Here is a 26,563-nt window from a genome sequence, read left to right as displayed (position 1 = left end):
AGCTTTTTGAGGGCACCCCTACCATCCTGTGCACATCCTTCTTTTTCATTTTGATTTTCTGGGGTCTTCTGGGTTTATTACAAAGAAAAAAAAAAAAAGAGAGCTTATTTGTGCTTATATTTTCAAGGGGTAACTCTGTCTTTTGCCTCTGTAAAAGGCACTGAGGCTCACTAACCCATGAAGGGAATGGGCCAATTTCATACGAAAAGACTCCTGCTCGCTTCTGAGAGGCTGCTGGCCACGCTGCTCTACAGGAGCTTCTGAAATGCAATATATGATTGATATGGGTGTAGGGACTAGGGCTGCAACGAGGAGCGTGGTGCAGAGACGATTGGGAGAAGAGAAGAAAGCCCCAGAGAAAAGAAGAACTGGCCCCAAGTTAGTAGCTGTCTTGCTGAAGACAAGATCGTCTTGCTGTAGGAAACCATCGGGGTTATGCACAACTGCTCCTGCTCTTGCCACACTCCTGGCATTGCTCCAGAAGCTGTCTCAAGACACTTTGGAGAAGTTTCATTTTGTTTCTAATTTTTCCACCACCTCTGAGACATGCCTCCAAAGCCTCAGCTGCCCTCACCCCCACTTTTATCAACCCTGACTCCCACCAGAGCTGCAAGGAGCAAGCCCCAGAGAGCCCTGCCCCAAATCACTGCTCACTTCTTCCTGTCTTTTCAGAAACCAAGTCCTCAAGCCACAGAAGCTTTTGTGCCACTGTTACGTTTTAATCCTCAACCGATTTGTACTTGAATTATCATGTCACCTGAAAGCTGTTCTCGCTGAATGGTTTCGCTATAGCTGGGAAGTTCACAAGGCTGCGGGGGGGGGGGGGGGGGGCGCATTAAAAAAGGAGGGGTATGAATGGGATGAGCAGGCCCTGGGGGTACAGACCTGTCCTGAGCCACCTGTGTCTTACAATCCATAAAGAGAATTGTGCAAGAGCAACGCAATTTAAGTGGTAACTGAGATGTACAGATGAAAGTTAACTTTGTCCTATAGTTAAAATCATGGTGTAGCTGGGTACCCACTAGGCGTGAGCAAACCCCCCCCCCCAACATAGAAGGGTTTGTTCAACTGCCTTGCGAAGCAGGCCCAAGCCCGCCTTTTACTCTGGTTTAATTACTTTCCGTTGGCCTGTAATGATTCATTTCACCAGCTCTTATGAACTACATTATTTGTCTAAACGTTTATGGCTAGGTATATTTAATGCGCGTATCTGTACGTATGTATAGATGCACGCTAACTACATAGACACGTAAATAAGCACACACCGGGGTACGACGCTTTACAAAATGGCGCCCTGCCTCCTGCGGGGGCTGCGGGGGCGGGGCGCGCACAGGTCACGTGACTGGGAGAGGGGCGGGGCTTCCGGGGCAGGTGGGGCCCGCGGCCGCCGGCGGGGGCGGGGCTTCCGCAGGAAGTTGGGGGCGCGGCAGTTGGCGGGTCTGCGGTGGAAGATGTCGGCCGGCTGGCTGCCCTCCGTGCTCCTCAGTTTCCCGTTGCCGCGCCGACCTCCGGCCCTTCGGTCCTGTGAAGTTCAGCTGCTGGCAGTCTGTGTGCTGGTGTATACCGTCGCCTCGATTTGAGCTCTGTTGCGCTCTGTATGTGTACTTCGCCTTTTACTTTGCAGTTCTTTTCTCACAGGTCATGGCTCTGCGTGTTTCAGAGGATGCCGGCAGGTACATTCGCTATACCTCACTGCTCAGATCATTCGAGAGCGCTGAAGGCGTTATTTCAAGGCAAACTGAAACATCTTTTCCCTCTTCTGACCTCCCTTGTGTACTTCCCTAAGGTCCTGCCATCTTGCGCTGGTCTGCTACTATCTGTTAAATGTAGACCAAATGCTGAATTTCAGTGCCTTGTGAACTGACTGATGAATGTGGTGTCTCTGATGCTTGTTGTTGGTAACCTGGGTTCTGTAACGAACCCAGTGATGCAGAGCGGCTTTCTCAGACGGGTGATGTGATCACAGAGTTAGCTCCAGTAAATGTTATAGGCAGGGGAATGTGTAGTCGGCATGGTAAATCTCACTGAGATTTAGACACGATGTAAGTGAAAGGTTTAGTCCGTTTTAGGAAGGGACACCATCTCCACTTTTGGCAGACGTTAAAGGCCTGGGGTTTTATGGTTCTACATTTTGGACTTGGGTACCTAAATGACAGGCGGGCACATAAATCTAGCCACCTTGTAAATGCAGTCCTGGCTTTTCTATAGTTTGCAAAGTGCAAGTAAAATAAAAAAAAAAAGAATTATTTCCTCGATTGAAGTGGTCACGCTCTTCCTATCAATTTTTTTCAGGTTTTACAAAATTTTCAAATACGTAGGCAAAATACCAGTGCCATGGCATTGATAGTCTTCTCTCTTCAGCCTGCCCTCGCAGCCGTGCTGCGGGTGAATACACCAGGGACGTGGCGGAAAGCCCCCCAAAAAGCCGCCGTTAAACGGCGGCTGCGGCTTCGGCGCGGCGCCCGTTGGGGCAGCGAGCACGGCGCGGGGCTAACGGACGGGGCCGGGGGGGCGGAGCCCCGGCCCTCCGGAGTGGGCGTGCCTCCGCCTGGCGCGACCAATCAGATCTGCCGCGCCGCAGTGGGCGGTGCCCGCCCGTTGCCTTGGTGCCCCGCCCCGCCCCGCGCAGGGGGAGGGCGGGCCCGGCCCGGCCCGGCGCCTGCCTCAGTTGACCTGCCATCGCTCGTCCTTCCTTCTGCCGTCCGCCGCCCCGAGCCCGCCGCCGCCGCTGCCGCCGCCCAGCTGTGCCTGACCGGAAGGATGTGCTCCCGGAAATTCCGGCGCTGTCGCTGTGTGGGATAAACAGTAATGGCGGAGGCTGTGGCTCTAGGAACAACGGCAGGCGCCGCGGCGGCGACGGCCGCCGCCGCAGTAACAGCAGCGGCGGGAGCGACGGCCACGGCCTCGAGCCCCGCAGCCGCGCCGCCCCCCGCCGCGGGGCCCGGAGGGGGAGGGGGCGGCGGCGGCTGGACCAAGCAGGTCGCTTGCAGGTATGCGCTGTCCGCGGGGGGGAAGGGAGGGCCGGCTCCTTCCCCCTTCTCCCCCCCCCCCCGCGCCGCCTCGCGCGTGCCCCTGCCCCCCCCCCTCCGCGCGCACGTAGGCACGTCGATCGCCCTCCCTCCCTGCCCGCGCGGGGGCGCCGCCGTTGGCGCTGCCCCGGGCGCGCGGCGGGGCCGGGGGGAGGGGCGGGGGCACCTTGTCGGCGGCCGCGGGCGGCCTGCCGCAGCGCTCCGGGCACCGCCGCGCCCCGCGGCGGCTGTGGCGTGAGAGCGGCCGCCGCGGTGGGGGCTTGTGGGGGATGTAGTGAGGCGAGGGCGGCTCGTACCGGAAGTGCCGGCCCTTGGTATGCGCCGGAGTTGATCGCCTTCCGAGGCGGCGGGGGGGGGGGGGTCGTGGCGTGTCGGCTGTGTTTGGTTTAAGTGTGTGTGTGGTGGGGGGGGGGTGTCCTTCCTGGTCCATGGCGTTCCCGGTTCATCTGTGGACGTTGCATATCCCTTTGCAATCGCTGCTCTGCAGGCGTCGCTTAAAGGAGCGGCTGCAGTTGCGCATGCTGGCGGTTCCCGATGAGATGTGGAGAGCCAGGCTTTTTGTGTGTGCCTGAATAAACGTACGCTGTCGAACGAAAGACCTGTAACGAGCTTCCAGAGAATGCGATAAAGCAGGAAGTGTAAAACGATTAAATTCTTGTCCTCTTGAACTCGTATTTAATAACGTAAAAGTAATTGTAAAACATTGAATTAAAGGTTGATATAGCTAAAAGCTTGTATTTGTTAAATAAGGGAATGGGGATAACTTATGATATACTGAAAAATGTAAGGACTGCTGCTACTTCAGTCTTACATTAACATTCTGTATGCAGCATCATTTTCCGTTTGTATTTCTGACCATAATAAAATCTCATGAATCTCTTATATGGGAAAACGCAGATTATGTAGTGTGTCTTGTACGGCTTGCCAGATGGACTGTTTCTGAACTTACATTGCTGATCTTTTTGCAGATTGACTGTAAAACATGATTTTGTGAATATGGAAATATATTAGTTATATGATAATCTAAGATTGGTCTCAAAGAACGTCTCCTGATTTTTTTTTAAATAAAATCTCTAAATTACATTTATCTTGATGGAATACACTTGTCCAGCAATATATGCAAGCTATTTGGTAGCCTAAAAGAACATCCTGGGAGGAGAGAAAGAGGCTGTACACTTCAGTGCAATGTCTATTATCTCTTCTCCATATTTTTCCATTTATGCCAATCGTAGCTTCAAATAACGATATTAAGAACCGTTGTTTGACAATCACAAGAGCTTGCTGCCTGTCTCTTGCTTTTGTGCTGTTAAGCATGCCCTGAAGTATCTGAAGCATTCTTGTTAACTGTTGAGCGTTGTTTGTTTTGGCTAAGGTACTGTTAACGTGTCCATTTGAGAAACGCTGTTTCTGAACACTCTGTGAGAACTTCTTTCAGAGTGTTGCCTATGAATAACGAGGTTAATATTTGATAGGGGGCTGTTAAAAGTAGGTCAGTGATGAGGAAATGACTGGAAATTCTGCTTAGCTCAGCTTCAAGTGAGCTGCAAGGGCAGAGGTTAGTGCCCTTAATATGTAGGTTGCCTCATTATTTCTGAAGAGCAAAATGCTTAATTAAGGGTGAAATGTATTGGTGATACCTTTTTTGCTCAGGTAACAGACACAAAAACTAACAGTGACTGCGGTTGTTTATAAGCACTCATGTTCATCGGTGTCAGTACCATTCAATGAGTCTGCCTCACACACGTATATTTACAAATGCTTAAGATCAGTGGGAAGTTAAAGTTCCTCTTTGTAATAGTTATCATGCTTTAATGTGGGCTTAACCAAAAATAAGGTCTCGGCTTTAGATGTGAACTCTTCTTGATTCTTTTATTCTTTTTGAGTAATCTTTCTATTTATCCTATTGATTTTCTTAGTTGGCTTTCCAAGTTGAAGGTTGAATAGCTTTCCACAGATTTTAAAGTGGAATTGACAAACCATTTGGGAATGTCACAGAAACCCAGAATGGTTAAGGTTGGAAGGGACCTCGGGAGATCACCTAGTCCAGCCCCTCTGCTCAAGTGGAGTCACCTAGAGCACAGGATTGTGTCCAGATGGCTTTTGAATATCTCCAAGGGTGGAGACTCTACAAGCTTCCTGGGCAATTTGTTCCAGTGCTCTGTTGCCCTCTCTGTAAAGAAATTTTTCCTTATGTTCAGAATGTGTGATAAGAATATTGTTTTGGTTTTTTTCTTTATTTAAGTTTGGTCTCAATAGGATGTATTCCTTGTTGGCTTATGAAGAAACTGTATTTTTTAGTATTAACCATGTTTTGCCTTTGTGAATGAGTCTGAGGATTAAACTGTGGGATTTAATAGCTTTTCAAAATAAAAATTTTTCAGTGTAGTAGCTAGAGCAGCTTCTGTTTTGAGGAACTCTGCACAATTTCATTTGTTTAGAGGCTTTCTTTACTTGAATTGTCGTATGAGTGACAGTGGATGCTGCCTGAAACACTCCCTCTACGCTGGGAGGTAGAGAGTCTCTTCAGTATAAATACTTCACATTTTATGGCTGGTGAAAGAATATTGCTGTTTTATCAGCAGAAGTAGAAGTTCTAGGATTGGAAAAGTAAGTTCTTGCTGCTCCTTTGAATCCTTGGAATGATAAATTGGTTAGCTAACCAGTTTTGTTATGCCAGGTGTGATGTGTGTTGGCATGGATGATTCTGCTCTGGGAATGAGACACACAGAATAAAACGAAAGACTTCTGATTTTTCCTAGATTTCCAGTTTTGTGCACTTTACCCTTGTACTTGTTCTGAAGCTAAGGTTTAAAAGCCTGAGTGTAAAAACTATGAATTCATTGTGTTCCTTAACAAAGCATGAGAAACCCTTTTCTTACATTGCTACCGTGGTTTCATTTTTCCAGACTTCTGTGGTGTGTGGATACATAATCTTTCAATCTGGAATAAACTGCAGGGGGAAGAAAACTCAACGTCATAAGTACTTGTGATCCTTTCATTAAATGGTGTATTTGAAATAAGAAAAAGAACAGTAGTCTGTATTAAGCTTTTTTGTCCTTCCTGGTTTAGATGATTGTAAGGTTTTACAAAGCAGTGGTATAGCCAGATATATATATATCTGGTCTTTTTTTCCAGATTTCACACAGCATTGTTCTAACTGAATGAGTTGACTTTTATAGATCATTTCATTCGTGTTTTTAATAACTGGAAACAAACGAAAAACCCTGCACCAATTAATTGGTGCATCTTTCCTGTTCTTTCTGAGAACCTAGAACAAGTGTTTATCCCTTCTTGATAGGAAGAATCTGAATTGGTAAAGTATGCTCGGTCCAATATGATAATAGTGGTAAGGTGTGGAGCACAAACCTCTTAAAAGCCTGCTGTTATTGCCTCTTTTTAGCTGCTGTCTTTTAGACAGTACTAGTTCCTTGCTAAAGGAGGTTATGCGTGGGAAGGGATAGGGTATTGAGAGCTTCTTTTCTTTAAGGTTGCCAGTTTGTCTAGAATTTCTTCAGTCCCTCATTTGGCTGAGGGCCCTGTCTGCCATACTGGAACAGCATGTCTGGTCTGTTCCCTGCTACCTTCTTTCTTGGGAATTCTCAGTCTCCCTGTATGGCATCTAAAGAAGCTATTGAATGTAGCTGATCCTTATCCATTCGTCAATTATGGAAATACATCTATTTTTGTAGGGGACTCAGGTTTATTGCCAAGTATGGTATTCTAATTTGGCAAAAACAACAATTTAATAAACAAAATGATGTGACCTGGACCAGAAGTAAATGACCCCAAAGTTAAAAACAAACAAACAAAAAAAAATCTCCCCCCCCCCCCAACACGCACCTAAACAAGCAAACCTATTACAAGATTCAAAAGCTATGAGAATGAAGGGTAGCATATGTATTTTGCTAGTAGCTAAGACTTCTAAAATACAGAAAGAAGCTTTCTGGAAGAGGCTAGTACAGGTTTAGGCTGTAGTTATCTATGTTCAAAACTGCATTGCCTTCCTAATAAAGGTGGTTGCAAATGCTGTTGCTCCAGCTTTATGTCAATTGACGGAAGTAATATTCTTTCCCACTTGGCGGGAGGGGGGAATCTTCAGTAGATTATTATAGATATTCTTTAACACTTAGAGTGGGAAAAAAATGATCTTCAGTAGATTATTATACTGTAAAGCACCCCTAAAATCAAGGTCACTGAAACCTGGATAAACTATAAAATTTTAGATATTCCAGTGATCTGGTTGTAGCCTCTGTAATGCCTGTGCTGTCTAAAGCTACTGGAGAGCTGACTAGTTTTGTAATCTTGGGCAAATATCTTACATATACTTTTCAAAAAAAAAAAAAAAAGACTTGAGGCATTTACAGGTGCAAAACCTGATTTCTGTGACTTTTTTTAGGCACCCAGCCCCCATGAAAATCAGGATTAGTTGAAACATTTTTTTCACTGATACAATGCCAGTGCATGCAATTATTACTTCCTGGATGAGCATTGGGTGTATTGTACCACTTATGTGTTGTACAGTCACGTAGTAAACTGAACTAGGGAGCTGATTTGGGTTTAAAAAAGGGAGAAAAACAAAACACAACACGGCTTTTTTTCCTTGGCTGGACCCAGATCAGTTCTGTAGTCTGATTCCCTGTGCAGCCTCACCAATTTATGCTAGTATAACTGAATGGGAAAGGCAGAGAGCATTGCTGCAAGAATAAATACTTGTTGGAGGATAGCATCATAGATGCTTTAGAGAAAAATCTGTTATGTACCTGTCTTGATCCAGTGTTACTCTTTCAAATGAAATGATATGTATTCTCTATGTATTTGACCAAATGCAAATTTCAAATATTCTTTTACGTATCTTTGAGCATGGCACATAATCTGTTATTTTCAGTGCCGAGAGTCATTTTTCGCCTGTATCCAGAAACAAGAGCCTGGTATTGCTGGCATGTAAAGTTATAATTAAATTAAACACTCTATGTGGAAAGGTGCTTTCCAACAGAATTTTTGTTACCTTTCTAGGCAAAATTAATGTAGAACACACATCTACTGAGAGGGAATCTCATCAATGTATACAAATCTCTAAAGTGAGGGTGTCAAGAAGATGGAGCCAGACTATTTTCAGTGGTTCTCAGCGACAGGACAAGAGGCAACGGGCACAAACTGAACCACAGGCAGTTCCACCTGAACATGAGGAAAAACTTCTTTCCTGTGAGGGTGACAGAGCACTGGCACAGGTTGCCCAGAGAGGTTGTGGAGTCTCCTTCCCAGGAGATATTCAAAACCTGCCTGGATGCGATCCTGGGCAGTGTGCTCTAGAGGACTCTGCTTGAGCAGGGCGGCGGTTGGACTAGATGATCTCCAGAGGTCCTTTTCGACCTCGGCCGTTCTGTGATTCTGTGACATACTTGGTGCTGTAACATGCTTACAGGAAGAAAGGCAATTTTAGCCAAAATTGCAATCTTATGTGTAAAATGTAAACTTCCTTAAGTGACCTTAAAGATTAATCATCTTACCCCTTAAGGGAAATAAAAAGTTGGTGCAATCCTTAGACGAACACGTTTTTGTGCCCTCCCCCCACGTTCCTGTTTGAATGATACCGAGTTTGCTGGGAAGGAATGCTGGTCTTGAAAAGTGACATGTGAATGATATTCTAGCTCATGGCTGTTTCAGGTTTCCCACCGCCCACTCCCCCCCCACCCCTAACATACCCTACCATCTTGATGTAATGAATTATGACAACTTTCAGGATTGCCATGCATGTGTATTTGCAGAGGATCTTCTAATTTAGGCTAGCAGAGAAGGAAAGGGACTTGGGAGCGCTCTCTGATCAGCAACTGGGGAGCCTGAATCTGAGTCTTATGTATTTAGGATCCGTTATGTTGACCAAGTACTTTTTTAGCAGAATTTCTCATTTTAAGCTGATGCCTTTCTTTTAGTTGCTTATTTCCCCTCTGGTGATGCACCAGCACTCTGTTGGCTTAAGTCATTGAGTGGCTGTGCAGTAAGTCTGAACAGTGATCTGATCTAGATTAAAAATAACCATGTGGGCAGCAAAAGGAATATCGGGTTATATCTGAAGCAGTTTCCTGATCTGAGTCAGCAGGTGGCTATGAAATTGCGTACTCCAACACATGAGGGAAGCAGTGCAGTTTGGAAATAAACAAAGGGTGAAGCTAACAGTTGTTGAAGTACTAGTGGCAAACGCTTACCCTGAATTATTTTTGACCCTGCCAATTTAACTCCCATCCCTTAAAGCAAACCAGAAATTGCAGTTATGTTGTGGTTCAACACATTCGTTTGTGGAGTGTGCTTTTTTTGTTTGTTTGATTGTGTTTTTAGGAGGTGGGGAGGGCTAATTATAGTGTGGCATGTGCTGGCATGGCTGTTTGTGTAGCCACCTGGCAAACCTGACCAGAGCAATCATCTATCTGGGGAGAAAATTTTGCAAACTGAGGTCTGATTTATTGTTTATTTCTATGTAGGATCACGTTTCTAATCTGGTTTACTATGTGGCTTTAGTGTACAGACAGATGATAGTTTTGAGGTGTGAATTGCAGCCTGGTTGTAAGTGTCAACTGGTAGCTTATAGGTTCTGCTTTAGGTTCTTAAGTTCGTAGTATGTTGAATACGCACACCACTGGGCAATTAGCCCTCTTAAGGCTGGCCTTAAGTTTCATTATATCCCTAGCATCTCTAGTATTTGACTACAAATGTAGAAAGAGACTAGGTTGAGCTGTGTTGCCATAAAGTGGGCATCTCTGTTGCTGATTTTTTCTTCCCCGGTTAATTCAGCTGTGAGGCTCACGTAGTTGTAGAATGTTTGAACTTTTAAAGGATGTTAAGACTGAGGTACTACCGTTTTCCAGGGGAGTCTTTATAGAGTATGGCAAGCACTCAGTATTTTAGAAGCTGATTTTGAGTATGCCTGAAAAATGTACTTGTTTTTCATTGCCTAAGTAAATATTAATTTCTATCTTTGTATTTTAGCATCTTCATGCACTTATGCCTCATGTTCTTTAGCCTTCTTTTCACCTGTAGTAGAAACTTGATTTTCCTCTCTTTGTACTTGTTGCACTTTTAATTCATATCTGTTCAATGGCATGTTAATTTAGAAGTCTATTCACTTGTAACACATAGTAATAGCTATGCTAGTTGATTTTGTCTGAGCGTTGCCGTCATTTAAATTACTCTGTGGTCTGCCTGAGGCAGTATTAGAATCATGCAAACTAGAGGCTAGAATTACAATGCTCCTGATATTGAGCTTCCTTGTCATGCTATACTACTTAGAGTAGATTATCACTGTGGCAAATTATTTAATCTCTAGTTTCTTGTTTGCAGCTCATTCTGGAGATTACAGTAAGTAATCCTTACCAGCAATGGAAGAAAAAAACAAACTTCTGAGTTAGGTCCGCTTGCTGGACGTTCATTCATTTTATTTATTAACTGAAGAGGATGAGACAGCTAGGATAAGAATTTCTTCCATGTTTGTTTATCTGCTGTAAGCTGATGAAGTGAACAATACCCTATTTGGAGAGACAACTCTTCCTCGGTTAGCATTTTGTGGGTTTATGATTTTGTTTTGTTGGGTTTGTTTCCCCTTGTCTCAGAATATCTTTATCTCATTGGCACAATACTGTCAACCTTTTCATTGTGAAATATAGTTGCAGACGTGCTATAGGAACTGCTCCATTTTTATTGTGATTCATAGAATTTCCTCATAGTCTCAAGACCTTTGTCAGTGATTACCACCCCGTTTGGAGACAAGGGATCGCACAGTACTATATTGCTTAGGCGTTATCCTGAGGATAACCATAAGAGAAATCCTTCATGAGAAGGGAGAGAGGTTCACTGAGGGCATCCCATTTTAATAGATTTTTCCACTGGCCTTCTTATTCCAAGTATAATGAAATTATTGTAACTGCAGTAAAGCTAAGTTGTATCACACTTTAGCCAAGTCATGTTAACATACTGTGCTCCTTCCTATCTAGTTGCAAATGAAAAGTAAAATGTTGATATGAAAGAGCGTGAGTTACGTTATTCAGTGAAATTTTCACTTTATCTGACTTGCTAAAAATATAGCAGTCTGACTAAGTGACCAGCAGTTCATGCAGTTGAACTTCAACTCTGCTTTAACACTTTTTAAGTCTTGGAGCGTTGACTTGAATGTGCTGCTTTGCAAAAAGCTAACCTAATCTTAACTCATGCTGCTGAAAGGTGATCCTGCCGTCTCTGCTGCTGGCCATATTGCAGTGTGGCTGCAGTCAGCTGTGTAGGAGGACCTGGTCCTGCTGACTGTGTAAGCAGTAGTACAGTGCAGAACAGTGGAGACGTGTGGCAGGAGTGTAAACTGTCCCTTTCAGCAGTAAGATAGACTTGGATGGGTATAATCTGCTTCTGAATCTGCACATGAGTAGTGTTGTATAGACAGGTTAAGAACTTGTATGAGACCTAAACCCCTTAACCCCTTTTTTTTTTTTTTTTGTAAGTGCTAGTCTTTGATATTTTCGGTGAGTTCGAGTTTGCAACTTATTTGATATGTCAGGGGCAATGCTTTTCTTTCTAAACTAAAGTATTAGTAATCATGTTGATAGCTGCAGTTGTTACATAGATTTTTCTTGTTCATATTTCTAACTTGGTTGGTCAAAATATACTTTAAGGTGTTATATTTTCAGTTGTTGTTTTGATATGAGCATATGGAGTCTAAATAGTTACAGTACCTTAATTGTAAAGAAGCTAGGTTAAAAAAGAAGCTAAAAAAGAAAAGAAGGTTTTAAAGAAGCTTTAGGTTAAAACTTAAACCAAATGAGAAAAACGCTATTCTGTTTTCCTGAATAGTTGAATTGGAGGCTACTTAATTAAACTTGCATTATTTGATGTGTTAAAATGCAATGATTTCTGTATGCTTGTAACTTTGAGTTTCTGGGTTAATTTGAACTGCAGTATTGCATCATCTTGAATTCCTTACACTCCTGAAGATGAATAGAGGACTTCTAACATGAGGCTAAGTAATAAATAATATATGAAGTAGGATGCTTTCGTCTAGATAGAGCAAAAAGCAATGTCCAATACTGATGTACTGATTGAAAACCGGTGTGACTTGGAAACTGACAAAACTGGTAGCATTTGGTAAACTGTGCTCAAAACTTTGAACGCGTACTGCATTCTTTCAAGACAGGCAGCACAGTATCGAAGCAGAGTGCTTCTAATGATTTCTAGCCCCTATAGCAAAAATTGATGCGTGAATTCTGTCAAATGTAACCATCCGTTGCAAACATGATTTGCATTCTTGGAGAGGAGGTTACTGCTGATTGAGTTGGTCATAAGTTCAGAATAGATTTAAGCCCCCCAGAAAGCTCATTTAAGGCATGGCTGTTTTCGCTTTGGAATTTGGTAGTGGGCTTCTGTTATGTTTCTGTTGGTGTTGGAACACTGCAGCTACTAGTAAGACTTTGTCCCCGCTGGCTTACTCCAAAACCTTTTTCCGCTCTGCATCACAGCCTGGGATAAGATTTGCAGTTTTTGACGGGCTTTTTATAAGCATAAGTCCGTAAATGTGCCGTCTGTTAGAGTAGCTATGGCTAAGGCTTCCTCTGTTCTCAGACTTTCTTATTTGTATGTTTATACTGGGATACGCTCTTATGAGTCATTAGTGTGATAATGATGTTCTTATTTCAGCATACCGTCATGTATAAAATAACTCATCATCCAAATACTGTGTGTACAGCTTCAATTATTTTCCTTAATTCATGACCATCTTCTCTCTTGCAGATATTTCATGCATGGAGTTTGCAAGGAAGGAAGCAACTGTCGCTACTCCCATGACCTCTCCACTAGTCAGTCTGCCATGGTGTGCAGGTATTATCAGCGAGGATGCTGTGCTTACGGAGATCGTTGCAGGTAAAGAAATGCCATTGACTCTATTTTGGGGGAGTAATTTCCTTTAGAGTCCCTGAGTAGAAAGCTCACAGCAAGACAGTGAACAAATCTTGAAGTATTTTCCTCCTCCATTCCAACATCAAAACTGTATAAAAATTACTTCTTTTTGCAGACTACTTTATCTTGCTAAATACTATAGTGTTTGCTTTGCAACATAAATAGGCAAAGGTGAGGCAAAAAGAGAGGAAATAACTGGTTTTCATAAAATGCTGCCTGTACAAATTGTCCCTATATTATAAAAACATAACATCACCCTCAAATTATAAGAAAAAGCATGAACACAGGAAACTGTAAAGCTTTGCTACACTGTGAAAGCACCAAAGGCTTAGGGATATTCTACGTCATCCTCAGTCAACTTTATTACAATTTTATAGCAGTCTTAACATTGACAGCTGTTATGCATGAATAAACGTTTGCATCATGATTTTATATAGTACATCATAGTTAGCTTTACTTTCATGTTCATTGTACAGTTTCTATGTATAAGAAAGATAACCCTCTGTATATCTGCCAGTGCTGCTTTCTGGAAGGCCTGCTTTTAACATTTGTGCTTCACAGCTTGGGTTTCAAAGCTGACGTTTGGTTGGGAGCATCTCTTTAATATACAAGAACTGTGATGCTTCATCTCTTTGTTTTCAGTCTGACACAAGGAAGATGAATCACAGTTGCTTAAAAGTTTCATATAATCTCCAATAATTCCTTCCCTTCCTCCTTGAAATCAGTCAGCATCTAGCATATCTAAGACTTCATGGGAAAATAAATCACAGGTCTGCCTTTGTAGTCTACCAGTTGCTGGAAGACAGATTTTTGAGGGAATTGGCATCTTCTTGGTGGTGGTGCATAGGGACTTACAGGGTTCTGAGCATCACTTTCCCCAATAAGTTGCAAGAGACATTAGGTGTAGTTCCTAAAGTTGAGCATAAAACCTGAATGAGGCAAGGTGCTAAGATCGAGACAAAGTATCAAAGAATCATTTAGGTTAGAGGAGACCTCTGGAGGTCATCTAGGCCAAATCCATCCTGAAAGCAGGGCCAGCTTAGCTTAGGTTGTCCGGGGCATTGTCCGGTCAAGTTTTGAGCGTCTCCAAGGATGGAGGTTCCACAGCTTCTCTGGGCATCTGATCCAGTGTTTAACTACTCTCCCAGTGACAATTTTTCCTAATATCTAATGGGAATTTACCTTGTTGCAACTTGTGTCCATTGCCTCTTTCCCTATCACTGCACTTCTACAAAGACGCTTGACTGTGGCTTTTCTAGGCCCTCCCACTAGGTGGTTGAAGAGAGCAGTATCTCCCTGTAATCTTCTCCTCTAAAAGGTGAACAGACTAATTTTTCTCATTGGGTAATACTACATGTGTATGATAGCTGTAGGATGAGTCTTGGACGTACTTGAAGTACATTCTATGTAAGTTAAGTAAAAATCGTGCACGTTGTTCCATTTCCTACAAAGTCATTGAACGCATTCCACTTCCTTAAGCAGTGCTTACAGATTACACAAGTGGAAGAAGCACTCCTTTATAAAGGGTCGTCAGTGGCTTTCTCTTCAAAGCCAATTGTAGGTCCTCCTGCAAAATGGTGTGTTATGTTTTAATCAACGTACTTCCCATCCATAAGGCTGCTGAGTAGAGATGTTTCTCATCAAGAGTTGATATGATGTGTTTTATCTTGTTAGATATGAACATACCAAGCCACTGAAACAGGAAGAAGTGACTACTGTGAATCCAGCTGCAAAAACTTATCCCTCAGTATCCTCAGACCTTGCATCACTTCCTGAAACAGCTGAAGAAAGTAGTGCTGAGACAGAGGTTGAAAATACAAATCTGGCAGCTGCAGGAGTAGGTGCTGAAGACTGGGTGAATGCTGTAGAGTTTGTCCCTGGGCAGCCATACTGTGGACGTGGTAAGCTGATCATGGGATAACGGTAAATTTCTGTTGTGGGCCAACAGTTTATACTTAACGGGTGCATTTATTTTAATGCTTTTGTTTTTGTTGAGTACAGCTATTCATATTTATGAATTGGTTAAACTGATCTATCCTTATGTTTTGCCTGCACTCTCTAGCGTGGGAAGGACAGCCACTCCACATGGGCTACTTTTGCTGTCCTGATGTTCTGAAACTTTAGGCTTAGTCTCAGCATACCCCTATTCCACTTGTTATGCATCTGAATGGCTTAGTGAATGTCCTTTGAAGCTTAGTTTATTTTCTTCTCCTATTGTATATGTAATGTTTGATGCAATTTGAATGTGACTGCACTGGAAAGATAATCTGCTGCCTTTTGATTTTTTTGCAATCTCCTAAAGGCTTTCGAGAGGAGGTGCAGATTCCTATAGAATGAACTGAAGCCTAGTGCTTGCTTTCATGAATCCCATAACAATTCAGACCAGAGGCTGAAAATCATTATCTAGTTACCTTTCTGAGCCTTGACTTTAATCTATGTTCTGTGCAGAAAGACAGCTCACAGACTTCAAACTTAGGTGAAAAGTGAGCTGTGTGTGTTGTTTACTTTAGCACAGTTTTTGATATCTGGCTCTGTACAAGTGAAGACTTAAGGCTACGTTATTCAAATAATGGCTTGGATCCAAAATGGACAGCCTGTGTCCAGAAGATTCTGAAGCTGTGTCATACAGTGCTCAGATCATACTCCTTTGCCCCCACAGCACTACTCGGATTCTCAGATCTGAAAAGAGGTATTACTTCCTCGAAGTTAGAGGGTGCTGCTGGAACCTGCTCTGGTTTGGCTGGAGGAAGAACGGAGAGGAAGGGAACGGTCTAACAATGTTAACGCTTAGCTAGTCTTGGAGAGAAGATAGATTAAGAATTTGTTCCATCTCTCTGTGACTTGAGTGTAGTCCAAAGGAATAAAGACTTGTCTCCCACCTTTCAGTGTGTCACCTTACTGTCCTAGACGATTCAGTTTCTGTGTTTGAGCCAAAGTGTATATATATTTTTAAATCTCCTAATCTAATTGGAATCCTTCAGATTGGAAGGGACATCTAAGTTTCATATAGTTCACTTCCTGTTCAAAGCAGGGTCAGCTAGATGAGGTTGCTCAGGGCCTTGTCCAGTTGAGTTTTGATATCTGCAAGGATAGATTCCACAACTGCTGGGCAACTGTTGCTGCTGTTTGACTTCTTTCACAAAAGCTTTTCTGTAATTTCTAATTAGATTTTTCCCTACCTCAGCTTGCGTTCTGGCTCTTGCTCTATTGCTTTGCACATCCAAGAAGAGTCTGGCTCCGTTTTCTCTGTACTCTTCCCTTAGGTAGTTGAAGACAACAATAAGATCTCTTCTTTAGGGTGAGCAAACCCAGTTTGCTCAGTTTCTTTTCATGTATCACGTGCTTCAGCTCCCTAATAGGGTGCGTGGCTCTCCGCTGGAATCAGTTCATTAAAAGAACTCAGGCTGTGTAAACTAACAAATATATTGTCTAGTCTTACAGGAGCGCTGCTGCTTTCTCCTTGAATTCCTGAACCATAAGAGCACTGCGTTACCCCTTTAACCCACTTTGTTTTACTGAAGCATTTCTTTTTTTCTAGTGGGTCAGGTGTATTTTAATGGACGCTCAGGGCTGCCACAGCATAAGAAACATTCTCTTCTCTGAATCTTGCTGCAAATTCACTTTGTTTCTTATCCCTTGAAATGTGATGTATTTTCACATACAAATGTGCTCAGCTGTTTCTGTGCAGTGCAGTGCTATGTGATGCTAATTCCCATGGCAATTTCTTCTTAAAGCTGCATGTTAAAAAAACTTCCAGAAGCCTTTGCATTTTAAATTATTTTCTAAAATACTGAAGATTCAAGGTTGGCAATTTAACCTTGCATAGCTTAGGCTATAATGCTCATCTTCTACTATGAGGCAAGGCTTTCTACTAATGCAGATGATTTTCCAATTCGGGACACTTGATATCTTGAAGATGACCTTAATGCCTAGCAAATAAAGTTCTTCAAGCGTTGGCTTATTTTGAAGTACAGGTATGCACCATTTCCATATTTGTTCTGCTGTTACTACTGCTGCAAGATATTCTGGAATAACTGAGGGAGGATAGAAAGGCAGAAATATAAGAAATGCTCAGAATTGAGTGGCTGTTTCCTGCTGCTATAAGTTGAAGGTACTTGTCTTTGCTAAGTGTGTCCCAGTGTGAAAGCAGGTGTTGTATAAATGGAGGATAATGAGTTTGTTTATACGGGATGACTTTCATTCAGTCATGTGAGGCATCTGAGATCCATCTTATATCCATTCATATGTTTTCAAACAGAAGACTTACTAGGAGGGAGTCCTTTCCCTCGAATTCTGGAAGTTTGGATTTCCAAAACGGTGGTCATGGAGAAATATGGGGTTGGGGGAAGGGGTCAAGAGAAAAGAGAAGCAGAACTGCAGATTAATCAAGAAGTTTGATCAGATTCCATAAAGATTTTGAGTCCAAAAGGAGCAACAACAAAAAGGACACTCTTACTAGAGTTTCAAATTTATCTACTGTAATATTCTCATGTTTTGAGAGGCACCTGCTTGTGATTTCGGCACAGAGGGGAGATTAGGAGTAGAGTTCACCCTTTAAAAGCACAGGGAAGGAGATTTTTGAGTGGTGACTGTAAGAGAATGGAAGATTCTGTTTTGTATCTGGTCCAAGACTTAATATGCTTCCTCAAATAATGGTGCTGTAGAGACTCAGGATTGGTCTGGAGGCACTGTACTCAGAAGTCTTAGCAGCCTTTGAAACTAATATTCCTGACTGTCAAAGAGTGAGTCCTTGGTTGTCTTTGCTTTTTGAGGCAAGCAATGTGTATCTAACCCAACTCTCTTCCCGTTCAGATTCTGTCTATTGAATTTTTGCAGAAAGTGGAGATAGCAAGTGTCTTTCAGCGTAGAGGAATTTTCATTTTTCTTTTTAATAAAATGTTGGACCTGTCAACAGGAAGGAGCAGCTCAAAGTTTGTGAGGATAGCTACTATTAGAATTGCCTAGCCAAATATACCTACCTTATTTTATAAACTGAAGCAGATAAGGTTTCTTATGGAAGAGATCTGAAGTTAAACTTTCTGGAGTAGATTTAGTGGAACAAAAGTAGTCTGAATAATCCTTTTAATAGCTGCAAATTTGAATGTGGCATAGACTGAAGCTGGAGAAGGCCTAGTACATCTTGAAAGCAAATACTTTTTCCTTTCTAGGCACAGTTTCACCTTGACAGATTAGATGATATCTAATGCCTTACATGAGTTTTTTCAGAACTTAAGAGAAATCCCTCCCCCTGTTAACATAGTAATTTCACTGTCATCCATTTTAATGGGAGGTGGTAACCACGTTCCTTTCAGAGTATGTAGGTTTTAAAAAGCTGCATGATTTGAAGAGGCTTTTAAAACTTCTACAACAAAGGTGCTACAGCTTTTGTGTGACTCTATATAGCAGGTAGCACAGACTAGGGGAGGATCTGTAGAATGAAACAGCTGGGCTCAGGCTCCAACACTGCACTCTGTGGGGTTGTTCCTTGGCTTGTTTTTTACTTTGCATTAGCTGTGGTCTGGTTCTATGGGCTGAATGTTTGCTTGCAGCTCAAGCGTGTTAGGTGAGCTCCTAGAACATGTCTGTTGGTTTGGCTTGATCTAAAAGGTATCTAGTTCACGTACTCGGAGATGGTTCTGCTGTGTGAATCAAAGCACAGCAGGTAGGGATTAATTGTACAGAGATTAGTTTCAAAAGCATGCTCCTGATGCACATTAAAATGCTAAGGTCGATACATCGTGTGAGACTTGTACATTATTGCAGGGAGTTTTGAAGGTGACTTGGGTGTTGGGGGGGAGGTGCACGCAAGCCAATAAGATAGTGTAATACAGTGCCATCGTCATAACTTTTGTCCCTGGTGTGAGTTTAACCATATTGTCTGTGAAACGGAAAGTGGGAAGTTATCTCCAGCAGGTGGTTCCTGGTAAGGTTAGCGGTTTTGAAAATAGCAGACAAAATCACAGAGGTAAATACTCGGAGGGATGTTGAATTTGGAGCTACTGAGGCAATGGGTCCTGTGAATCAATCAATCAATCAATCTCTCTCTCTTTCAAACACGATGCAAAACCATGTAGCAGATACAGTACAGTAGATATAGGAGGATATGTATGCAGCGCTTTAGATGATGGAAGCAGTGAGATATTCAGAAGTAGAAATACTACTGTCCTTTCTATTTCATGGAAATGCAGCTCTAGCTGAAGGGAAGAGTCAGTGCTAAAAGAAGGCTGGAAGTGGGGAAACTAATACATCATTTTTAGCATATTTTCCTCCCTCTTACCATACCGTACTATAGAAGTACCTAGAGTCATTATTAAAGATTGACATTTATAGAGCTGTATCTTACATCTAGGCAACAAGAACAGGTTGTCCTTTTTTGTCAACGGATGGTATTGTGGACAAGGCTGGGATTTATCAGCATTGTGCTTGTTGATTTTAAGGGTTTGTGAGGATTTTTTGGTTATGTGACTGTTGAGATTTTTTTCTGTGCCAAGATTTGAGAGCTCTGCTCTCCCCTTCTGTGGGCCAGCATTGGAAATCGATGAGTTTCTATATCAGTCTTTGAGGATAAGATTTCTCAGCCTTTATTCTCGAAGCACCTCAAGCGTTATGTTTTTTTATGAATAAAACACATACTAGATATGATTTTGATTAAAAGATAGCCTTCGGAGGAGTGCAAAAGACTCGATAAACTTTTTTCTACTAAGAGCTTTAACTGTGCATCTGACTTTGAAGTATACGTTTTGCAGGGATACAAGATTACCTTCAGCAGAAGATCATCTTACCAACCCCATTAAAAGAAGTACTGTATCACTTGATCCCTTTGAAACTCAGCTGTGTTTATTTGGCTATTAGGTTTCTGTCCACAGATACTGTGATCCACTAATAACTCTTCTCCCTCAGTTAGGGTCGAACAAGACTTCATAAAAAGTTATATTAAGCAACTAATAAAAAAGTTTGTAACAACATTTACTAGAAAAAAACACATTGGCAAAATGACAGTCAGAGGAATAGAAACCGAGTGATAGTTGTGGTTTTGTTGCTTCTTTTGGGAGAGAGACAGTGGATCTCAAACAAGCCCCAGTGGGGGAGGGGAGGAGGATTTCAGTCAAGGAATGCAAGTTTTCATATTATAGCTACTGAAAAAAATTTTTTTTACAGCTAGACAGAAGAGTAGGTAAACGATTAGTGTTACTTTTTTCAGTGCCGGTTCATAGGAATTCGTGGGGAAAGGAGGTAATGAGGATTTATTTGCTCTTTTGGTTGGGAACTACTTACTGAAAATCAGCAGACTGACAGTTCAGTTGTTATTCTGTCACTCACTTCCTTTTGAAAAGTATGCTTCTAGCAGGCAGACTGATCCAAGTTCAGCATGACTGAAGTTTAAAATAGAAGATGGTTCTATGTAAGAGAAGTCAACAAGAAAAGGCTTGAACTTACTTTGAGGGTTAACGTTTTCCTACGCTAATCTCAAATACCTGCTTCTCCCTTGAAACTGTGAACTCTCCAGGACCTGATTTTTTTGGTTTTTCTTTGTGTCCGAAAGCTAACAGGCTGATAAATGCTTGTCTTGCATCTTTGTTCCATGATGATGAGAACTTTGTGTGTGAGCATGCAGCTTCTGGTTCTGTTTGAGGAAGAGCCTGTCTGCCTTTACTTGTACTGATCCAAATGTGCTTTTAATAGATAGTAATACTTAAAGTAATACTTACTTCTCTAAGTCTAGTACTCATGATGCTTATAGAAATTACATTTTCATTGCATAGATGACTTTTCACTCTTGTAACAGCTACTGGTTATGTAAATGAAGTCCAGTTGCTGTTTTTAGTGTTTACTCTGGTTTGCTCTCCTCCATTTGTTAAGTTATATTAAATTTCAAATTGACTGTTTTTTGTCTTGTAACTTAGTTTATCACCCTACTTATGTAATGATCGCAAAGTACTTTTTGACTTGTGTTGTCACAGACAAGCATATGTTCAAGATCCACAAGAAGTGGTAAGCAGAAGCTATCTAAATAGGGCAGCAAAACAAACAGATTTCAGTTCAGTTTAGATGTAGGTAGGGTTCCTAGAAACTCTTGAGTTTATTTTCCTTGGGCTTTTGCAAAATTGATGGCTAACTTAGAATGCTGTGGAAATATCCTGAAGTTTAGAGTTTCTTAAAACTAGGTTTACTTGCCTGACTCAGACTGACCTTTTGATAGGGCCGGACTAGATATCTGTTTAGCCGGAATGGTTTTTCATTCTCTTGACTGCTCTTCTGACTACCTTCTGAATCGGAGGCTGATGCTATAAAGGGATTTTCTGAAGCTTTTGCTTTAGTTAGATCCTTCTCTAGTTAGGACAGTGGTAGTTCTTGTTTGATTTGATTTGTTTTGCTTTGCTTTGCTTTTTTTCTTTTTTTGATACCTAGAATTGAATTAGTTTGGCAAGGGGATGTGGTCACAGCTCTTGTATCATTAATACAGCATGGGAGTCTAGAACTGAAAGTTGTTTCAGTTCTTTCAACAACAATGCGCTAATCAACCTGTGCTTAAGGAACTGCTGATGTGGTATTTCCAGACCATGTTTGGTTATGCTGGGTACACCTTTATCGCTTCAGTTATGCAATTTCTGGGGGAAAAGCCTGTTAGTTTTAGCTAGCGTCAAAATGATTTACAAAGCAATGAGATTTGTAACCTTATTTGTAACCTTTGTAACCTAAAGGATTTCTTTACATTAAAACAACGTATGCTCATCCCCAGTGTTCTAAATATGAACGTGTTGCTGACTGTCTTTAATTTTGTTCCCAGCTGCCCCTTCCTGCACTGAAGCACCCTTGCAGGGAATGGTGATTGAGGAAGAATACGAAAAGCAGCAAGCAAATGTGGAAATAAAGAAGCAGCTGTGCCCCTACGCTGCAGTAGGCGAATGTCGTTATGGAGAAAATTGCGTTTATATCCATGGGGATGTGTGCGATATGTGTGGATTGCAGGTCTTGCATCCAGTTGATGCTGCACAGAGATCCCAGCACATAAAGGTAAGCAAACAACTGTCTAGTGTTAAACAGCTTTAAGTTATTGCTTCCTAGCTCCCTGCAATCTCTTACCGCTAATTCCCTTTCATTTAAAGGTGCATGCAGGTCAGGCAGTGAACGAAATTCCTGTTGTAAACTGAACCATTTCCTGTCAGGGCCATATTCAAAAGTAGCTGGGTATTCTTATCTATGCTAGGAGAGAAGTCTGCATGAAGATGCTAAACCTTTGTTCTCTGCCTAATAAAACTGGATAGTCTTTTAGATCGTCTTTCTCGTTTGTAAAAGCAATGTTTGCGCTTGTCTGAGGAGAGGAATTTGAACTTTAAGTTGATTGTTCCCCGCTATCTAAGCTGGGGGGGGGGGGAGTTGTGTATGTATGTTTGGGTTTTTTTGTTGTTTGTTTTGTTTTTTTAATTTAAGATAAAGACTTTGCAACTTAATATTTCTTTCACTGTGGAAAATGGCAAAGTAAACTTTAAAACTGAGTCTAAAAACCTGTTTAGAGTTCACCAGGTGACCAGCTGTCTCTGTAGTTGTTTTCTTTGTCTCTCCTTTTCAGTCTTGCATTGAAGCTCACGAGAAGGACATGGAGCTTTCATTTGCTGTCCAGCGTAGTAAAGACATGGTGTGCGGGATATGCATGGAGGTGGTGTATGAGAAAGCTAATCCTAGTGAGCGCCGCTTTGGGATCCTCTCCAACTGCAGCCATACTTACTGTCTCAAGTGCATCCGCAAGTGGAGGAGCGCTAAACAATTTGAGAGCAAGATTATAAAGTGAGGCACTTTCCCATTTCGATTGTGCTTTGTTACTATGGAAGAACTTAGTAACTTATGACAACTTGCAACAAACTCCCCCCTGCACAGAGACTGCATTTAAAGCATACTAACTTTAGTTTGGAACTGAAGTAATTGTTAGGGATAATATTTACACTCTGATTTGGTTAATACGGATTAAGTTTGCAAAGCTCACTTAATGGTAGAAAATGACTTTCATTTAATTAGTAGTGTGTTGTCCAGTGGTTACTGTTTACATCTTGGACACCCAGCCAGGATTCTGAAAACAGATTAACCAGTTCAGAATGTATGCTTCTTAATTCATTGCTGCCTTAGTTCATTAGTCAGTTGGCAAACCATTTCTCCATTTAAAGGCTGTTCTAAAAGAAAAAATTAAAAATCCCATCCAATAAATACAGAAATCAAACAAAAATAAATTTATTTAATTCTAAAGAAAAAGGAGTCTGTGTGAAGTGTTTTTTCAAGCTTTTTTGAGACAAGCTGACCAGCTGCCAAGTTGAATTCTAAAAGAAGAGAGTTAAGGGTGTCTTCGTGTGTAGGAGAAAATCTAGATTGAAAAGTCCATACAGCAAGTGTGTGGTACAATACACCTTTAAAGATGGATATATGCCATGTCTTGTTATATAGGAGAGAGCGCCCTGTAATGTGGAATTTTGCAGCACGGTCTGTTCATTCCCCAGGTCCTGCCCAGAATGTCGGATCACATCTAACTTTGTCATTCCAAGTGAGTACTGGGTGGAGGAGAAGGAAGAGAAGCAGAAACTCATTCAGAAATACAAGGAGGCAATGAGGTACGAGCACTGCAGCCTATTGCCAAGTTGAGACTGCAGAGATTAAGGGCACACCTGGAGAAGAAGGGTGTTAATGTCAAGCCCTCTCATACCTCCTTTCCACCCCCACGTATGAAGTGCATCCTTACCTATCCACCCACAGATGCATGCAACCACACAGTCACTAAGCTACTCCTATGTACTTTGACCTCAGTCTTTTCCGTATGCACACAAGACACTGTTGGTGTAGCCATAAGGTAGTTCAAGCTTGTGCACTGCAAGTCATCAGCGTCCCTATGCATGCATCGACCCACACACGTACTGGGTATGCACATTGTGTAATACATCATTTCTGTGCGTGTTTTACTGGCAAAATGTCTTCAGCTTCAAATGGTACCTGAGATCCTCTTGGACTATAGGCAAATGCAATTCTGAAATCTGGTTGGGTCTGCTGTGAGTAAGGGTTGCGATATTTTCCTTTCCAGCAACAAGCCATGCAGGTATTTTGACGAAGGCCGTGGGAGCTGTCCGTTTGGAGGGAACTGTTTTTACAAACATGCATATCCTGATGGCCGCCGAGAGGAGCCACAAAGACCGAAAGTGGGAACATCCAGTCGATATCGGGTCAGTGCTGCTGGTTTTTTTGTTTGTTTGTTTGTTTGTTTTGTTTTTGTCCTTTCTATACAGAGCCAGAGTAAGAGGGGTGTGTATTAAATCAGCTGCCTTGAGAGAAGGACAGGAGAATGTGAATTTTTCTGACTTCTAAGAGACCTCTGTAATGGTGGATTGGCAGGAGGTGGTAGCCTAAAGTCAGGGAATGCTGGAGGCTGAGATTGCAAAATGTAAAAACTTTCCTAGTACACTAACATGTTTAAAGAGAGAGATTGGGCAGCTTTAATAGGAGTAAGGGTAAATTCCACTGGAGGTCAGTATTTCCCTGAATGAGAAACACTGTTTCTTGCATGTTAGAAGGCACCCTGGGGGCTGAACCTTGTCAGCCTCTGGGAAGACTCTCACCTTCTACTGCTTAGTCACCTGGGGCAATACTTGTGTTCTACTTGCAGGCCCAGCGGAGGAATCGGTTCTGGGAGTTCATCGAAGAGCGAGAGAGCAGTGACCCCTTTGAGAATGATGAGGATGAGGTGGTGACCTTTGAGCTTGGTGAGATGTTGCTCATGCTGTTGGCAGCAGGAGGTGACGATGAGCTAACGGATTCCGAGGACGAGTGGGACTTGTTTCATGATGAGCTGGAAGATTATTATGATTTGGATCTATAGCACCTGTCAGTGGAGTGTGGACTGTCGTCTTGGCTTCAGGCAGTAGCTATTACCTGTGGTGTTGTGGCAGTGCCTGTGTTTCTCCTAGGCAGGCCTATCAATTCCAGGTGCTGTTGTAATAACTTTTACCCAGGGTCTGTCTCTTCCCATCCCATCCCGCCCTAGGAGTGTTGTTTTTCTCTGTTTAAACAAATAACAAGAAATAAATCTTTAAAATGTTAGTTTTTGTAAAAAGGAATTTAACTGTCAGACAGTTAGCTTAGGTTTGTTGCTTCATCTGTGTACCCAGCAGAGTTTGCCCAGTTCAAGGGTTAAAGTGTTTACAGGACTTCCACACTCATTTTGAAGAGCCCGGATACAAAAATGAGCAGTGGCCATGCAGTGGGGATGTAAATTGGCTGATGGCCTTTTTCCTGCAATGGACTTTGTATCGATATTTCTGACTTCAGGCCAGACACACATACTTTCTCTGGCATCAGCTCCGTTCCAGCCCCCTCATGTACACGTCTTCATTTGTGATTTTGGTCTCTTGTTTACTTGCACATTACTATTACTACTGTGTAACCAGAACCAGGTGTGAATGTTCCGGGTTTTTACTGTGTTTAGCATGAAAGGAAAATGTCTTTGTGAAAGGAGAACTTTCTATGTGTATATACAGATAAATGTAGAGTTGGACCTCAAGAGTAGGGAGACTCTGTATAAGTTAAAAATAACAAAACCACCTTTCATCCCCTCTTGGTGCATGAAGCCTAGCCTCCAATTGGACATGAAACTGGTTTAGTGATCTCAGCCCGTTCTGTGGCAATGATCTTAACTGTCAGGTGTAACTTAAAAGATGGCACTCCCTAATAAACCAGCTCTCTTTCACGCATATTATTAGGGTTGTCCAGGAGCAGAAATTCGGTTAGCCAAAGTGGGTCAGTGCACACTGTGATCCTGAGGAACACCAGAGAGGCCCCTGAACTGTATTGCTCTGTAAGTCTTAGAACTTCAGGTAGCCACTTAAGCTATGGGCTTCGCTAGGAAATCACTGTGCCTCTCAGCTGGTTCAAAGTACACATGCTTCTCAACATCTGAGTTGGGCAGGTTGCCTGGTAAAGCTGTTGAGCTTATGTGAGTTACTGCTTACAAAGTCAGTCATGCAGTTTCTGGCTGTAATTGCATTGAGAAGAACTTATTTTGCCACCAAAGCTGCAGCACAGGAATTTTAACCTTGCGTTACGTTAGTACTGTTTTTTATTGACTCGTGGATGCCCCATGATCTGTTCTCCTGCTGCTCTTGTCCCCTAGACTGCCTCTCCTTTCACTTTTAAATGGAATGAGCAATTGTTCCGAGGTCTATGATGTATTGTTTTGCAGCTGCCTTTTGTAAGAAGCACTTTTCCCAAATAAAAAAAATCAAAAAAATTAAACAAGAAGTCTGTTTATTCTTTTAAGTTTGAAGCTCCTACGTTTCAGCTTTTTTTTTTTTTTTTTTGCATAATATAAAAGTGTTTCTCTCTGTTATTCTTCATTTGTGCATAATCATGTCACACTAACGTGGAATTTTAACTTGGTTATGACCTCTTTCCAACGAAGAGCCTCTAATGTAACACATCCTGAACAGACAACTGAGACTATCAAACTCTGGAAGAGTCTAAGGTGTCTAGTGGGAATGGAGTAGCTTGCTTTCTTGGAAACAAGTTCTGAAGTATGGTATTTTATCCTGGACAAAATAAACTGCAGTACACGTTCTATTGATTTTTATGGGGTG

At 42.2% G+C, this 26,563-nt stretch overlaps 1 protein-coding gene across 3 annotated transcripts; it reads left to right on the top strand.

Annotated features, from left to right (window-relative positions):
• Window positions 1-1,430: 1,430 nt before the first annotated feature.
• Window positions 1,431-25,872, top strand: MKRN1 (makorin ring finger protein 1). Of its 3 annotated transcripts, XM_068945401.1 has the most exons (9): window positions 1,431-1,556; window positions 1,639-1,673; window positions 12,792-12,920; window positions 14,631-14,857; window positions 21,745-21,971; window positions 22,528-22,742; window positions 23,444-23,554; window positions 24,019-24,157; window positions 24,598-25,872. In XM_068945401.1, exons 1-9 carry the CDS (start codon window positions 1,452-1,454, stop codon window positions 24,808-24,810), a joined length of 1,401 nt encoding a protein of 466 aa, XP_068801502.1. In that variant the 5' UTR covers window positions 1,431-1,451; the 3' UTR covers window positions 24,811-25,872. The 3 variants fall into 3 exon arrangements, with proteins under 3 accessions (XP_068801502.1, XP_068801506.1, XP_068801495.1); XM_068945394.1 differs by lacking the exons at window positions 1,431-1,556; window positions 1,639-1,673 and adding an exon at window positions 2,669-2,990; XM_068945405.1 differs by lacking the exons at window positions 1,431-1,556; window positions 1,639-1,673; window positions 23,444-23,554 and adding an exon at window positions 2,668-2,990.
• The last annotated feature ends 691 nt before the right edge of the window (window positions 25,873-26,563 follow it).

Source organism: Struthio camelus, chromosome 1 (assembly GCF_040807025.1).
Source record: "Struthio camelus isolate bStrCam1 chromosome 1, bStrCam1.hap1, whole genome shotgun sequence".
Taxonomy (NCBI): Eukaryota; Metazoa; Chordata; class Aves; order Struthioniformes; family Struthionidae; genus Struthio; species Struthio camelus.
The sequence above is the reverse complement of the archived record's forward strand: the minus strand, read 5'-3'. Positions and strand labels throughout refer to the sequence as shown.